The sequence below is a fragment of the Lissotriton helveticus genome, chromosome 6 (assembly GCF_964261635.1).
Source record: "Lissotriton helveticus chromosome 6, aLisHel1.1, whole genome shotgun sequence".
In the NCBI taxonomy this organism is placed as follows: domain Eukaryota; kingdom Metazoa; phylum Chordata; class Amphibia; order Caudata; family Salamandridae; genus Lissotriton; species Lissotriton helveticus.
In genome coordinates this window covers 489,843,897-489,859,955 of record NC_136067.1, presented here as the reverse complement: position 1 = coordinate 489,859,955, position 16,059 = coordinate 489,843,897, and the positions used below count along the sequence as shown (strand labels likewise).

The following is a 16,059-nucleotide window of genomic DNA, read 5'->3' as shown; positions in this document are numbered from 1 at the left end:
TATGGGAATTGACTCCATCTTTGGATTGTTTTTTTCCGCCATCTGGTTCGGCTGTGACCTGCTGCGCTCCGGTTCGGCACCGTGTTTCCAACCTTTTTTCAACATGCACCCATCAACACTCAATGGTATTGTTTCATTTGCGTGCCTTTCGACGCACTAACCTCAAAATCCTCGATTCCGGTCGTCTACGCGGGCCGCTGGGCCTATCAGTGCCATTCGGCCTTACGGCAAATGGAAAGGACTCCATTTAAAAAATGCCCCCAGTGTGGAGCTAAATTTTCACACAGTGACCACCACAAGGTCTGCAACTCTCACCAGAACACGAGGAAAAGGATTGCCATACCTATGCTTCTTTTCGCTCCAAGAAGACTTTGTAATCGCCGGGCTTGATGACACGTTGTGTCTCAACAGGCTGCACCGGTGCCGTACGAAAGTTTTGACAAAGGCCCCAATGTTCCAGAGGCAGAGGATTCGGAAGAGCTCAAGATCGTCTCTGAAGTTGACAACCCCAACACCGATGATCACATCACTCCAGGTCAACGAGTGAGTACAAGCGTCTATGCCCCTGCCTCACCCGAAAAACACAAGGCTCTGGTCAAAACTTCGCCTGAAGGCCTAGTTCGGGAGCGAAAGAAAATTTCAGAAGCCACACCTCCTGGCCCGGCTCTGAATACAAAAGAAAAGCCTTCCGGCAGCTTGGGATCGAGAAAGCAGCACCTTGTTACCCATAAAACACCATCAGTACCGAAAACAGGGACACACCTTATTTCCGTAACACCCAAAAAGGCATCGCTATTGAAATCTTCGGCACCGAAAGACCATAAGGCCTCGGAACCGAAACAGCACCAAAAACCTTCGGATACGAAGAAGTTTTCGGACTTGACACCAACATCGAAGCCGAAGGAACACAAAATCTCATCTATGGCTCCAGGGTCCAAATCAAAACCACGATCGGGACCGGAAGCAGACAAAGACCACGAAGAACTGTTTCGGCCAGATCCTATCGATCCAAAACAAAAGACATTACATGTTGACCCTAAAACAGGCCATATTGTCAATGTTCCAGCAAAGAAGAGAAAATCAGATACCTTACACTATCCTGAGGTACCTGTGAAGAAAAGGGACTTTGCAACCTCACCCTTAAGACTCTCTTCTCCTGTTCTTCCTACCAAACCTTTGTCTCCTACACTCTCTCCAATACTTCCTTACTCTCCCTTACCACCACAGGGGACGGGGGTGGATACGATAAGGATCCTTTAGATTACCCTGATGATAACCCTGTTCCACCACAGGATACATGGGAGGATTACAACACTCCCACAGATCAACCAGACATTCCTGATGCAGATTTATACCCTTCTAGGCCATTCCGCCCAGACGACAATATAGGTTTTAGTCAACTCATTAATAGGGCTACGCAATATCATGGGGTTGAACTGCATTCAGACCCCATGGAAGAGGATTTCCTACTTAATACATTTGCTCAGTCACAAAAATCAATACAGACATTACCCATGCTTAAAGGTGTCATTAAACACGCACCAAACATATTTAAAGACCCTGTCAGGATCAGGATTCTCAATCCTCGGATTGATAAATATAATCATGCCCCTAACGATCCAATTTACATTAAAGATTATTCTGTAGTCTATAGTGCAAGAAAACTTGCTAATTACCAAACCTCCGGTGATGCCCCACCTCCAGACAAAGAGTCTAAACTGCTAATGCTTCAGAAAAACGAGTTGCCTCCCAAGCAGCCAATCACTGGAGGATAGCTAATGCACAAGCACTTCTTGCCAGATATGACGGGGCTAACTACGATGAGTTTGAAGATCTTATTCAACATTTACCTGACCAATATAAAGCCAAAGCCAACGATCTGATCCAAGAGGGCAAATTAATTTCAAATGCATCCATCAAATGTGCCCTCGATGCAGCAGACACCGCATCTAGATCGGTCAACACCAGTGTCTTACTTCGCAGACATGCATGGTTGCGCATTTCTGGCTTTAAACAAGAAGTGCAAACAATTATCTTGAATCAGCCGTTCGATCAAGAACACCTCTGTGGCTCAGCTGTAGATACAGCTTTGGAGAAAATGAAAAAAGATACAGAAACTGCAAAATCAATGGGAGCATTACAATCTCAAACATCACGAGGTTCCTTTCATTGCTCCTTTTATAGTGGCGGATCCAAAAACATTAGCACAGACATTACTTCCCCCTACAAAAGTCTCACACAAACATCCCCCAACAAGTAATATTTTAGAGGTGGCTACAGAGAAAATAACATCAAGGGTAGAGGCCGAGGTAATAACTGAACCTCCTCTACTAGCAAACAATGACTTCCCTCCTCTACCTCAAGACCATTCCACTCCGGTCGGAGGAAGACTCTCACAGTTCCTACCTGTCTGGAACTCCATCACTACAGACAGGTGGGTAAGACAAATTATCCAGTATGGTTACTTCCTGGAACTAACCGCAACTCCCCCAACCATACCGCTCAAACAACGTCCAATGTCAACGGAACATCTAACTCTACTCAACCAAGAAGTTCTCCCACTTTTTCAAAAGCATGCAATAGAACCAGTTCCCCGTCAGCATCAAGGAACAGGGGTTTACGCCCTCTATTTTTGCATCCCCAAAAAAGACAGAACTCTCAGACCAATACTGGGCCTCAGACCTTTAAAAATCTCTATACAATCAAACCATTTTCACATGGTCACTCTTCAACAAGTCCTCCCACTACTCCAACAAAGTGACTTCCTTGCCACTCTAGATCTCAAGGATGCCTACTTCCATATTCCTATACACCCTGCGCACAGGAAATATCTAAAGTTTGTAGTGGACGGTCAGCACTATTAATTCATTAATTAATTGTGGGTTTCTAAAGCGCTAGAATCGACTCCCGAAGGAGTATCTCTGCGCTGTAGACCGCTAGGGAACCCGTCCTGGCTTTCCCTGTGAGATGGTCCCTACTGGGTATCTCCAAGGTGGAACCAGGCATCCCCGGCATATGTGGGGGGCCGTTGTGGAGATGAGGCAAGCTAATGCCCAGAGTTGCCGAGTGTGATCCCTGGTTAGAGTAGGCACCGAGGCGAGAATTATCGAGTCCGCTGACCCTGGTCCACAACCCTGCCGCGTCGGGAATTGAACCCTGGTCCCGGGCCGTCCTCTGCTTCTGGGTCTGCCGCCTCTAACCAGTGAGCCACACCACTCCATCAATTCAAGGTCCTCCTATTCGGAGTGACCACAGCACTGAGTCTTCACCAAAGGCCTAGCAGTAGTAGCCGCCCACTTGCGAAGACAACAAATTCATGTGTTTCCATACCTGGACGACTGGCTCATAAAAGCCAAGTCATACAGCCAGTGTGTTCACCACACTCACCAAATAATTCACCTGCTCCACAACTTGGGGTTCACAATAAACCTCACCAAGTCAAATCTTCAACTGTCCCACATACATCCGTATCTAGGGGCCCCCAATAGACACTTGCAAAGCGCTTGCATACCCCAATCCAGTCAGAAAAGTCAGTATGCAAACCCTCATAGCAAAATTTCCGCCCCAACACTCACTACCAGCTCGAGTGTTCATGCAACTAATAGGAATGATGGCCTCCTGCATTCTCATAGTACCTCACACAGACTCCAGATGCGCCCCTTACAAGAATGATTAGCATGTCAGTGGAACCAGGCTCAAGGTCAACTTTTAGATCTGGCATTGGTGGACAGCTGCACACATCCCTCTCTGCAGTGGTGGAACACACAAAACCTTTCCAAGGGGCGGCTGTTCCAAGACCCAGTTCCACAGATAGTGCTAACAACGGATGCATTGTTCACCGGCTGGGAGCTCATCTCTTAAACCATACAAATCTGGGAAGGTGGACTCCTCAAGTGCTCCACATCAAACCTAGAATTACTGGCAATCTTTCTAGCATTAAAATCATTCGACACATCTCATCAACAAAACTGTCCTTGTCCGCACCGACAATATGACAGCTATGTATTATACACATTAACAAGGAGGAACACATTATTTGCAGCTTTCTCAACTAGCGCAAAGCATACGGAGATGGGCTATCACACAAAAGTTATACCTTCTAGCAGAACATCTTTCACGAGTACACAATCAGATTGCGATCTGCTCAGTCGCCAGACACAGCACATCTACCAATGGGAACTTCATCCACAAGTTCTTCATCCATTTTCCCACATGTGGGGCCACCCAGACATAGATCTGTTTGCCACACATGCAAACGCAAAATGCCCAACCTTGGCCGCCAGGTATCCACACCCATTTTCCAAAGGCAATGCAATATGGATGAACTAGTCAGGCAAATTTGCATACACTTTTCCAACACTCGCTCTCATTCCATTAGTAGTGCGCAAACTCAAACAACAGTCTCTCTTAATGATTCTGGTTGCTCCAACATGGGCCTGGCAGCCATGGTTCACAATACTCTTAGAACTCTCAGTAGTTCCACATCAAAAACTACAACTCTCCCAAAGCTTCTTACACCGAACCATGGATTTGTCATTTACTACAACAACAACAAAATTGACCCACTAGATGCTTCAATTCATATTATTTGCTATTTACTGCATCTACAAAGATGTAATCTGGCATACACATCCATAAGACTACATCTTGCTGCCATTGCCGCTTACCTACAAAACAATTATTTACAACAAGGGGTGGTGATGGACAGAGTCTCTGAATTAAGCAGAGTACTCTCACCCAGTCAAGAGATCAGGGCTAGATCCAACACCGTTTTTTAGCTCATTGCACCATCCCAGTTTCAGAACCTGGCTGTATGCAAATTAGTCTGTCCCTGGCCCAGTGCATCATGGGAACAGGGCAGACCAGACTACAATAGCCAATTCTTACACTGGGAAGGAAACAAGCTTCCGGGGACCGGTTTCTGCCATTTCAGGCGTCTTCGGCCCGGCTTGCTTGAATCCTGATGGTGCAATGAGCAAGGGACTCACATCTGAGTATACCCTTCCACGCTTAGGGTGGACAAAATTATTTACAACAAGGGGTGGTGATGGACAGAGTCTCTGAATTAAGCAGAGTACTCTCACCCAGTCAAGAGATCAGGGCTAGATCCAACACCGTTTTTTAGCTCATTGCACCATCCCAGTTTCAGAACCTGGCTGTATGCAAATTAGTCTGTCCCTGGCCCAGTGCATCATGGGAACAGGGCAGACCAGACTACAATAGCCAATTCTTACACTGGGAAGGAAACAAGCTTCCGGGGACCGGTTTCTGCCATTTCAGGCGTCTTCGGCCCGGCTTGCTTGAATCCTGATGGTGCAATGAGCAAGGGACTCACATCTGAGTATACCCTTCCACGCTTAGGGTGGACAAAATTATTTACAACAAGGGGTGGTGATGGACAGAGTCTCTGAATTAAGCAGAGTACTCTCACCCAGTCAAGAGATCAGGGCTAGATCCAACACCGTTTTTTAGCTCATTGCACCATCCCAGTTTCAGAACCTGGCTGTATGCAAATTAGTCTGTCCCTGGCCCAGTGCATCATGGGAACAGGGCAGACCAGACTACAATAGCCAATTCTTACACTGGGAAGGAAACAAGCTTCCGGGGACCGGTTTCTGCCATTTCAGGCGTCTTCGGCCCGGCTTGCTTGAATCCTGATGGTGCAATGAGCAAGGGACTCACATCTGAGTATACCCTTCCACGCTTAGGGTGGACAAAATTATTTACAACAAGGGGTGGTGATGGACAGAGTCTCTGAATTAAGCAGAGTACTCTCACCCAGTCAAGAGATCAGGGCTAGATCCAACACCGTTTTTTAGCTCATTGCACCATCCCAGTTTCAGAACCTGGCTGTATGCAAATTAGTCTGTCCCTGGCCCAGTGCATCATGGGAACAGGGCAGACCAGACTACAATAGCCAATTCTTACACTGGGAAGGAAACAAGCTTCCGGGGACCGGTTTCTGCCATTTCAGGCGTCTTCGGCCCGGCTTGCTTGAATCCTGATGGTGCAGTGAGCAAGGGACTCACATCTGAGTATACCCTTCCACGCTTAGGGTGGACAAAATTATTTACAACAAGGGGTGGTGATGGACAGAGTCTCTGAATTAAGCAGAGTAGCTTGTCTCCTTTCTGGTGAAGAATTGGCTTGGTAGTTTGGTCTGCCCTGTTCCCATGATGCACTGGGCCAGGGACAGACTAATTTGCATATAGCCAGGTTCTGAGCTGGGATGGGGCAGTGAGATAAATAACGGTGATGGATCAAGCCCTGATCTTTGGACTGGGTAAGAGTGGTCTGCTTAATTCAGACACTCTGTTCATCACCACCCCCTTTTCTGAATCGTTTTTGGCCACTATAGGTGTGGCAGGGTATACTCAGACATGAGTCCCTTTCTCACTGCTCCATCAGGATTCAAGCAAGCCGGGCCGAAGAGGCTGAAATGCCAGAAACCGGTCCCCGGTAGCTTGTCTCCTTTCTGGTGAAGAATTGGCTTGGTAGTTTGGTCTGCCCTGTTCCCATGATGCACTGGGCCAGGGACAGACTAATTTGCATATAGCCAGGTTCTGAGCTGGGATGGGGCAGTGAGATAAATAACGGTGATGGATCAAGCCCTGATCTTTGGACTGGGTAAGAGTGGTCTGCTTAATTCAGACACTCTGTTCATCACCACCCCCTTTTCTGAATCGTTTTTGGCCACTATAGGTGTGGCAGGGTATACTCAGACATGAGTCCCTTTCTCACTGCTCCATCAGGATTCAAGCAAGCCGGGCCGAAGAGGCTGAAATGCCAGAAACCGGTCCCCGGTAGCTTGTCTCCTTTCTGGTGAAGAATTGGCTTGGTAGTTTGGTCTGCCCTGTTCCCATGATGCACTGGGCCAGGGACAGACTAATTTGCATATAGCCAGGTTCTGAGCTGGGATGGGGCAGTGAGATAAATAACGGTGATGGATCAAGCCCTGATCTTTGGACTGGGTAAGAGTGGTCTGCTTAATTCAGACACTCTGTTCATCACCACCCCCTTTTCTGAATCGTTTTTGGCCACTATAGGTGTGGCAGGGTATACTCAGACATGAGTCCCTTTCTCACTGCTCCATCAGGATTCAAGCAAGCCGGGCCGAAGAGGCTGAAATGCCAGAAACCGGTCCCCGGTAGCTTGTCTCCTTTCTGGTGAAGAATTGGCTTGGTAGTTTGGTCTGCCCTGTTCCCATGATGCACTGGGCCAGGGACAGACTAATTTGCATATAGCCAGGTTCTGAGCTGGGATGGGGCAGTGAGATAAATAACGGTGATGGATCAAGCCCTGATCTTTGGACTGGGTAAGAGTGGTCTGCTTAATTCAGACACTCTGTTCATCACCACCCCCTTTTCTGAATCGTTTTTGGCCACTATAGGTGTGGCAGGGTATACTCAGACATGAGTCCCTTTCTCACTGCTCCATCAGGATTCAAGCAAGCCGGGCCGAAGAGGCTGAAATGCCAGAAACCGGTCCCCGGTAGCTTGTCTCCTTTCTGGTGAAGAATTGGCTTGGTAGTTTGGTCTGCCCTGTTCCCATGATGCACTGGGCCAGGGACAGACTAATTTGCATATAGCCAGGTTCTGAGCTGGGATGGGGCAGTGAGATAAATAACGGTGATGGATCAAGCCCTGATCTTTGGACTGGGTAAGAGTGGTCTGCTTAATTCAGACACTCTGTTCATCACCACCCCCTTTTCTGAATCGTTTTTGGCCACTATAGGTGTGGCAGGGTATACTCAGACATGAGTCCCTTTCTCACTGCTCCATCAGGATTCAAGCAAGCCGGGCCGAAGAGGCTGAAATGCCAGAAACCGGTCCCCGGTAGCTTGTCTCCTTTCTGGTGAAGAATTGGCTTGGTAGTTTGGTCTGCCCTGTTCCCATGATGCACTGGGCCAGGGACAGACTAATTTGCATATAGCCAGGTTCTGAGCTGGGATGGGGCAGTGAGATAAATAACGGTGATGGATCAAGCCCTGATCTTTGGACTGGGTAAGAGTGGTCTGCTTAATTCAGACACTCTGTTCATCACCACCCCCTTTTCTGAATCGTTTTTGGCCACTATAGGTGTGGCAGGGTATACTCAGACATGAGTCCCTTTCTCACTGCTCCATCAGGATTCAAGCAAGCCGGGCCGAAGAGGCTGAAATGCCAGAAACCGGTCCCCGGTAGCTTGTCTCCTTTCTGGGAAGAATTGGCTTGGTAGTTTGGTCTGCCCTGTTCCCATGATGCACTGGGCCAGGGACAGACTAATTTGCATATAGCCAGGTTCTGAGCTGGGATGGGGCAGTGAGATAAATAACGGTGATGGATCAAGCCCTGATCTTTGGACTGGGTAAGAGTGGTCTGCTTAATTCAGACACTCTGTTCATCACCACCCCCTTTTCTGAATCGTTTTTGGCCACTATAGGTGTGGCAGGGTATACTCAGACATGAGTCCCTTTCTCACTGCTCCATCAGGATTCAAGCAAGCCGGGCCGAAGAGGCTGAAATGCCAGAAACCGGTCCCCGGTAGCTTGTCTCCTTTCTGGTGAAGAATTGGCTTGGTAGTTTGGTCTGCCCTGTTCCCATGATGCACTGGGCCAGGGACAGACTAATTTGCATATAGCCAGGTTCTGAGCTGGGATGGGGCAGTGAGATAAATAACGGTGATGGATCAAGCCCTGATCTTTGGACTGGGTAAGAGTGGTCTGCTTAATTCAGACACTCTGTTCATCACCACCCCCTTTTCTGAATCGTTTTTGGCCACTATAGGTGTGGCAGGGTATACTCAGACATGAGTCCCTTTCTCACTGCTCCATCAGGATTCAAGCAAGCCGGGCCGAAGAGGCTGAAATGCCAGAAACCGGTCCCCGGTAGCTTGTCTCCTTTCTGGTGAAGAATTGGCTTGGTAGTTTGGTCTGCCCTGTTCCCATGATGCACTGGGCCAGGGACAGACTAATTTGCATATAGCCAGGTTCTGAGCTGGGATGGGGCAGTGAGATAAATAACGGTGATGGATCAAGCCCTGATCTTTGGACTGGGTAAGAGTGGTCTGCTTAATTCAGACACTCTGTTCATCACCACCCCCTTTTCTGTACCTACAAAACAGACAACATTTGTCATTGTTTAGGGTACTGCTATCAAAGTCTTTATGAAAGGCCTTAAAAGGATATTTCCTCCCAGTATCCCACCCTCTCCAGTGTGGAATTTAAACATTGTCCTTACTAGGCTCACGGGTCGTCAATTTGAACCTCTGCACAAATGCGAACTGCAGTTCCTTACATGGAAAGTAGCTTTCCTTGTCGCAATCACTTCACTCAGGAGACTAAGTGAGATCTAGGCTCTAACCATACAAGAACCATTCTTACAAATACATCAAAACAAGGTGGTTCTTAGAACAAATCCGAAATTCCTTCCCAAAGTATTCTCTGCTTTTCATCTTAATCAATCTGTGGAATTACCCGTTTTTTCCCTTGAACCAGATTCTGTAGCCAAGAGAGCTCTTCACACACTTGATGTCAAAAGAGCTATACTTTATAACATATTTAGAAGTACACCTTTTAGAAACACAAACCAACTGTTTGTAGCTTTCTCTCCACCTCATAAAGGAAACCCCATCTCCAAAGCTGTAATTGCCAGGGGGATAGTCAAATGTATTCAAATATGCTACCAAATGGCAAAACACACATTAACAATTCCCCCAGTGCGCACTCAACATGCAAAATAGGGGCTTCCATGGCATTCTTAGGGAACATTCCCTTAGATGGCATTTGTAAAGCAGCAACATGGTCTACAACACACACGTTCACTAAACACTATTGTGTAGATGTGCAAGCAAAACAATAAGCTTCTGTGGGCCAGGCTGTTCTTAAAACACTTGTCCAGACCTCTGCAACAGATAGAGGTGACCGCCACCAAGGGAGTGCACTGCTATACAGTCTATGCACAAGTATTTATTCTACAGCTCATATGCCTCGAACGGAAAATGCTACTTAGCAGTATGCATCTGTTCTTGGCATGTAGAGCTGCTGAATCACATAAGCCCACGCACCTCCCCGGTACCTCTAGCTGTTCTAGAATTATCTTACTTAGATACATTACACATGGACATCTTTTCTGTTTCTTACAAACTCCATTTCCCGTATTGGCGAAAAACAATCTAAAGATGGAGTCGATACCCATGCGCACTAGCGTCCAAAGGAGGAGTCGCCTATCTCGTGACTACAAAGACTTCTTCCAAGACAACAACAAAGTGCAAACATCCGAGCCCTCCACCAGATGGCGCTCTATGCACAAGTATGTGATTCTGCAGCTCTACATGCCAAGAACAGATGCATACTGGTAAGAACTATTTTTCCTTAATGATATTTTTAAAATGTAGGCTCTCAGAAATGGTTTAGGTTTGGTATGGAGAACCAGAGCAAGATGCCTTAAAACCTTACTACGCTGAAACGTTCTTTTAATAAATCCGTTCTTTATGATGTTTTTATTAACTATTCTAAAAGGAATATTCCTTCTTTGATTAGTCATTCATTTCATTAGTATACTCTGCATAAAACACATCTTTGTAACACAATTGTGCAACAAAGGCTGTAATTCTGTATTCTTCATCAGTTACTTTCTGAGAAACACCAGGAGACGTCCATCTAATTTGATGGAAAGCTTGCAACAGGGAGGGTCTGCTGCAGCGGGAACATTTTTCCCAATGAGGGCCAAATGTTGTTTCTCAAAAGTGTTCTTTAGTGGAAGTAGTAGGGGGATTTGAAATAACCCTGTAGTTTTAGAATTGCCTAAAAAACGAACTCAGTTTCGAGACTGATTTAGAATGCCTTATGTAAGCTTCAGTTGATGTTAGTTCCTTTGAAAGGCAACAGTATTAAATATTTCTGTGCGTTGATTTACTTAAGCATACCCAGTAGAATGTTGAAAGACTTGTCTATAACAGCTCACAATTCAGTGTCTGCAGATGTTTTTTATTGTCCAAGCGTAGTCTTGCTTAAATACCAATTATTTCATTAGCCTACCTGTTGGACCCGGCCCTTTTGGCAGGTTCACCCCGAGACTTTTTGCTTTTTCCTTTTTCCTAGCCTGTTTCTGGAACCTGGTGGTGGTGATTTTAGGCCTCTGCGCACTTTTTCACTGTGGTACAGTGTAAAGTGCGTGAGCTCTCTGTGTATGTGTGGTGAGTGACCTGCCCTCCCATAGGAATGAATGGGGAATATGTATGCCCATGGTAGTTCCTGATGTGTGGGGAGTGCAGGGTCGAGTTTGGTATGTACGAACTCGTGAGATTGAATGCTGCGTAATGATGTATGCGGCATGAATGGGTCTAGTGCGGAAGTGCCACTTTTAGAAGTTGGCATATTTGTGTAATTTGTGTCTGGCGTGTGATTGGCTGGTGAGCCTGGCCCAGGAGTGCCTGGGCCTGCTTGTGGATTGACTGTCTGGTTTGAAGGTGGCAGGGGCTGGGGAGCCCCAGGAGGTTGTCTGAGTCAGCCCGTGGATGAAAGGCTGCATCTGCTGCCAGGGAAGTGGGAGGAGATGGCACCTAGGAGTGAATAGGGCTGTGCCTGCCTGCCACAATGCTGGCTCCACCTCCTGCTGGGCGACTGTCGCCTATGCCCCTCACCCTGAAAGAAGTTCCCTATAACCAGTTCTAGCTGGTTCTCACACTGCCTGCACCCTGCTAGACAAAGGAATTTACAGTATAAAAAGGGGCTGTGTCCCCTTACAATTTGTTCTTGTTTCTGACTTGAATCTTGCCAGGGGCGTGCTGCTGCTTGGGCTCAGGGGAAGGCTTGCCTCCCTGAGCCCTGCCCAGCCCCTGGATACCTGATGGACTGCTGCAGGTCAAGAGGGACTTTGTTGCTGGACTTTTTGTGCCTTTAGCGCTGGGAGCGCTTTACTTTCCCTGTTAAGCGCTGGAAGCGCTTTATTCCTGCTCTAAGCGCCTGGGAGCTCTTTTATTTCTACTTGGACCTTGTTGGTCCTCTAGCGCTGGGTAGCGCTTTTATTCCCCGTTTATTTAGTTAATTTACGGGTGCCACCCCGTTTTAATTTAATTATTTGAAGCCGGTGCCCACCCAGCATGGCCCCGTGTTGAATTCACCGCCGCCGGCCCGGAGAGCGATTAGGAGGCGCTGTCCCGCCTCTCTGCCCCATGGCCCCGCTGCGATTGGCCGCAGCCGCAGCCGCGACCCGGAAGTCAGGCAGGCCGAGGGCGGGACTATGGGACAACAGGAAGCAATGGCCGATGCTGCCGGTCTCCCGTGACTGAGAGGGAGACCGGAGAAAAGGAAGCTGCCTGCCGGGGAGAGAGAGAAGTCTGGCGCGAGGGCAGCAAGGCTCCCAGAATGGAGGGAGAGCCCCGCAGCCGGTGAGAGTGAGCCGCCGCCCAGGAGAGCCCCGTGGTGACAGGCACCTAGCGCGATGTCGGAGAACCGGTGAGTGCTGTTTGGAAGAAGGGGGGGCGTCGGGGCACACTGCCAGTGCCCGCCCTGCCCCTCCAGTACCGTGGCCCCAGATCTTGACGAGCCCAGAGGGGCTCAAGGGCCTGTCCGGCTCAGCGCGTCCCCCGAGGGGGATACCCCCCCCAGAGGAGGCAGGTTGGTGTGCTCAGAGCGGCCCCACTTGACAGCGGGCCGCTCCCACGATCTCCGGGGGCATTTCCATTTACTTTAAGAGCCTGAGAGGCTCGAGGGGGCATTTTTGTATTTCGAGTCCCCCAGAGAGGGACTCCAACCATGGGGCATGTTTTGTTGAGCCGGCCTGGCTCTACTCTGGACATTTGTTTTAAAAGTCCCACGGAGGACTTGGGGGCATGTGTATTTATAGAGCCAGATGGCTCCAACGCCCCACAGCTGTTTCAGAGCCTGTGTGGCTCCAACCTTTTGCGCCGTTCTGTTATAGGGCCAGTGAGGGCCCTGGCGCAGTTTTGTTGATCTCCAGCTGCCCAGCAGTTAGTGGGCAGCTGCACCGTTTAGGCGCAATTGGAGAGAGAGTCCCTGTGTGGGACAGAGGGGGCACAGTGGTGCCCGGCCTGCTACAGCTGCGCAGCACTTAGTGCCAGCTGCAACGTACAGGCCCTTGTGATTGTCCTCAAGGTGCCCAGCAAGTAGTGGGCACCTGCAACGTTTAGGTTTTGCGCCGGTGGCGCACCCCTGACTGGCGCTGCATTGGCAGTGCGTCCTGACATTCTGGACACAGGGCTCTTTTAGTCCCTTTTATTAGATGGGGGCTGGTATGTGATTTTATGTAGGCGCAATGTGATTATCTATGTGATGGTAATTGCCTAATGTGAGTTTTGCGCAATGTGATGTGGTGCTAGGAAATGTAATGCATTTAATATGATTACGCACCTTGATTTTACACCTCTGAATGTGTTGGTTTATGCATCATGTGTTTTTCCTTCCCTGCACCTCTGAATGTGTTTATAATGCATCATGTGCCTTATTATTACACCTCTGAATATTTTAGGCATCATGTGTTTTCTTTTTCCCTACACCTCTGAATGCTGTGATGCATCATGTGTAATGTGTTCTTGCTGATACCCCTAAGTGTATTTTTAGGTGGTTGTTCTTTCTAGTACAGGTGGTCCTAGTGAGGTCCTGGTCCCCTGCGTGACATTCTCCTAAGGTGGTTAGGGTTGCGTAGGTGGTACTTACCTGTTCCCAGTAGTTACTGGATGTGATCTATAATTGTTATTTTGTGCTATACTTATTCTAAGTTCTAGAAGTGCTATCTCTAAAAGTGTTGATTCTGACAGTGGCCCATGTGGCCCTGTCTTGTAAATAATCCCTTATGAATATTGCCCGTGCCAGTTGGCACAATGTACATGTGTGATTTCTATCTGATGTGGTTCTGACAATACAGAAGTTATTTTCATATAACCTTGTGTGGAGTTCCTTTTGTGGTGTGCCTAGGATGTTGTTGCTGTTGTGTGCTGGCGCAAATGCTTTACATATTGCCTCCGAGTTTAGCCTTACTGCTCGTGCCAAGCTACCAAGGGGGTGAGCAGGGGTTATCTTGGCGTGTGACTCCCTTGCCCTGACTAGAATGGTGGTTTCTGCCTGGCTTTGGCGTCAGCCTTAGCCTACCAGAAATAGCCAGTTCTAACACTACCCATAGTTGGCTGGCTTTATTGTGCCCTGACATGTTTTTCCCCACGACCTACCCAAATTTCCCCTTGAGTGCTAGTAGTTTTCTCCAGAGCGAACTTTAAAATAGGTTCACCTAAGAACCTAGAAGTTCTGACCTATGGTCAATGTTGCGGCCATGTACTTAACCTGCGATCCATTATCCCTTATTAGTTATCGAGCACACCAGCTTTTCTCATTATTTAAAATGCCAGCATTATTAGGCCCAACTACAAGCAAATCACAGGTATAAATCCTATTTTACTATGTAAGTACTTTGAAATGTTTCAGACAAGAATGCTGTTAAAAAAACACCCGGCATCAAATATGGACTTTGCATGCTGTGAATTTGAAATCGTAGGTCGCTGTTATTTTAGTGTAGAGGTTTTACTAGGACAAAGCGAACTGCTTCTGATCATTTTGTTTATTCTTTGTATCATCAGAAAGTACAGCCTGCAACAGAGATTGCAAATGGCGAAGTAAAGCAAAAAAACCGGAAGCGATGGGGACACATTACAAAGGCACTGAAAGGCTCCAGTGACTGGGATGATTTGGCAGACATAGACTTTGGTTCTTCGGCTGCAAAAACTGATCTGAAAATGGAGAACAATAAGCAGAGTAGCGATGCTCTTTCTGGGTATGTTTCAATGTTTTTATTATGGTATAAAAAATATCCATTTCAAGGTTTCACCGCAGCTGGCTTGCAGCCTTTTGGCTGCTAGCCACAAGGTTATTATATATGTGCAGTAATAAAGTCCTGTGCATAGACGTTTACTAGTGCTATGTGCTTTTGCACTTGATTGAATGACATAGAACCAAAACAAGACTAATTAAGGCAATGGGGCCTTCACAATAGCTTCAGTTACGATACCATGGAAAAGATGGAGGAACTGGAGTGAGCAAAACAAAGGAGCAAGAGGTAGGATTGACAAAGGGCAACTTGGAGGTGAAACGCTTTAAAGAGAGAAGTTGGGTGGAAGCAAAGAGGAGCAGACACGAGTGAGAAGTGAACATGGAAGAAACAACAAGGAAAACGAGGAGTTGACCCAGGTGGAGGCCTCTAGTTGTAAAATTGTGCCAGTTAGTTTGCAGTACAGGCACCTAATTTGAGTTGAAAGGAATTACTGATAAGCCAATAGTGGGAAGTGAAAGTGATTGACAAAGTCTCAAGCCAATAGCTGAAGGAGGCTGGTCCAAAATAGCCCACTGTCTGTGTGTATTGTAAAATCCAGATAAAAGAAGCTTCGAGAACCGGGCTCAGAATTTCTTATGACTATAATAAACAGATATCGGATCACGTCTTTTCTTGTTTATGGAGCTTAACACCTGTTGAGTCCACCTTGGGGCCTTAATCTCAGCAAATGCATTCGTTGTCTGGAAAGGCTTTTCATATTAAACGTATGTTGATGAACATGTTTCCTATTTCCACAGATTCGAAAGTGTCTTGGACCTAAAGTCTACAGACAAGACTAGTTCAATCAATGCTGCACCTCCATATACCTCATTTCCTAAGCAGCATACCACAGCATCGCAGACCCCTTCTGCTAAGCAACACTACTTGATACATTCCAGATATCTGCCAGGTATGTATTTTATTTCGTTTTGTGTAATGTCTTCCCATTGTTTGATAGAATATGTTGCAAGCAGTAAACCAACACATACACTTTCTAATTAGAATTTAATAATTTTCGAGATTTGCCTAAGTTTAGAATATGTCTACGGAAAGTGTTTTAGAATATGAACTCTAATATAAGAAACAAAATTCCTTTTATTACCACAGAAATAAACATACATCCTTCCCATCCAATGTGTGTCCTGCTTGGCTTGGTAGGGCTATCCAGTAAATGGAGTCAGAATTGTTTGTTTCACACCTTGACAAACTTAACAGAAAAGTAGCAAAACCGTGCTTTATACCTAATGGTATTTTGCTC

The 16,059-nt window shown here is 47.1% G+C and overlaps 1 protein-coding gene across 1 annotated transcript in view; it reads left to right on the top strand.

Moving 5' to 3' along the window:
* Positions 1-16,059, top strand: part of CILK1 (ciliogenesis associated kinase 1) — a 483,141-nt gene that overhangs the window by 232,006 nt on the left and 235,076 nt on the right. Inside the window, exons 10-11 of the mRNA XM_078647940.1 lie at positions 14,572-14,765; positions 15,560-15,711. Coding sequence (XP_078504066.1) covers positions 14,572-14,765; positions 15,560-15,711 — 346 coding nt within the window. The remainder of the gene's footprint in view (positions 1-14,571; positions 14,766-15,559; positions 15,712-16,059) is intronic.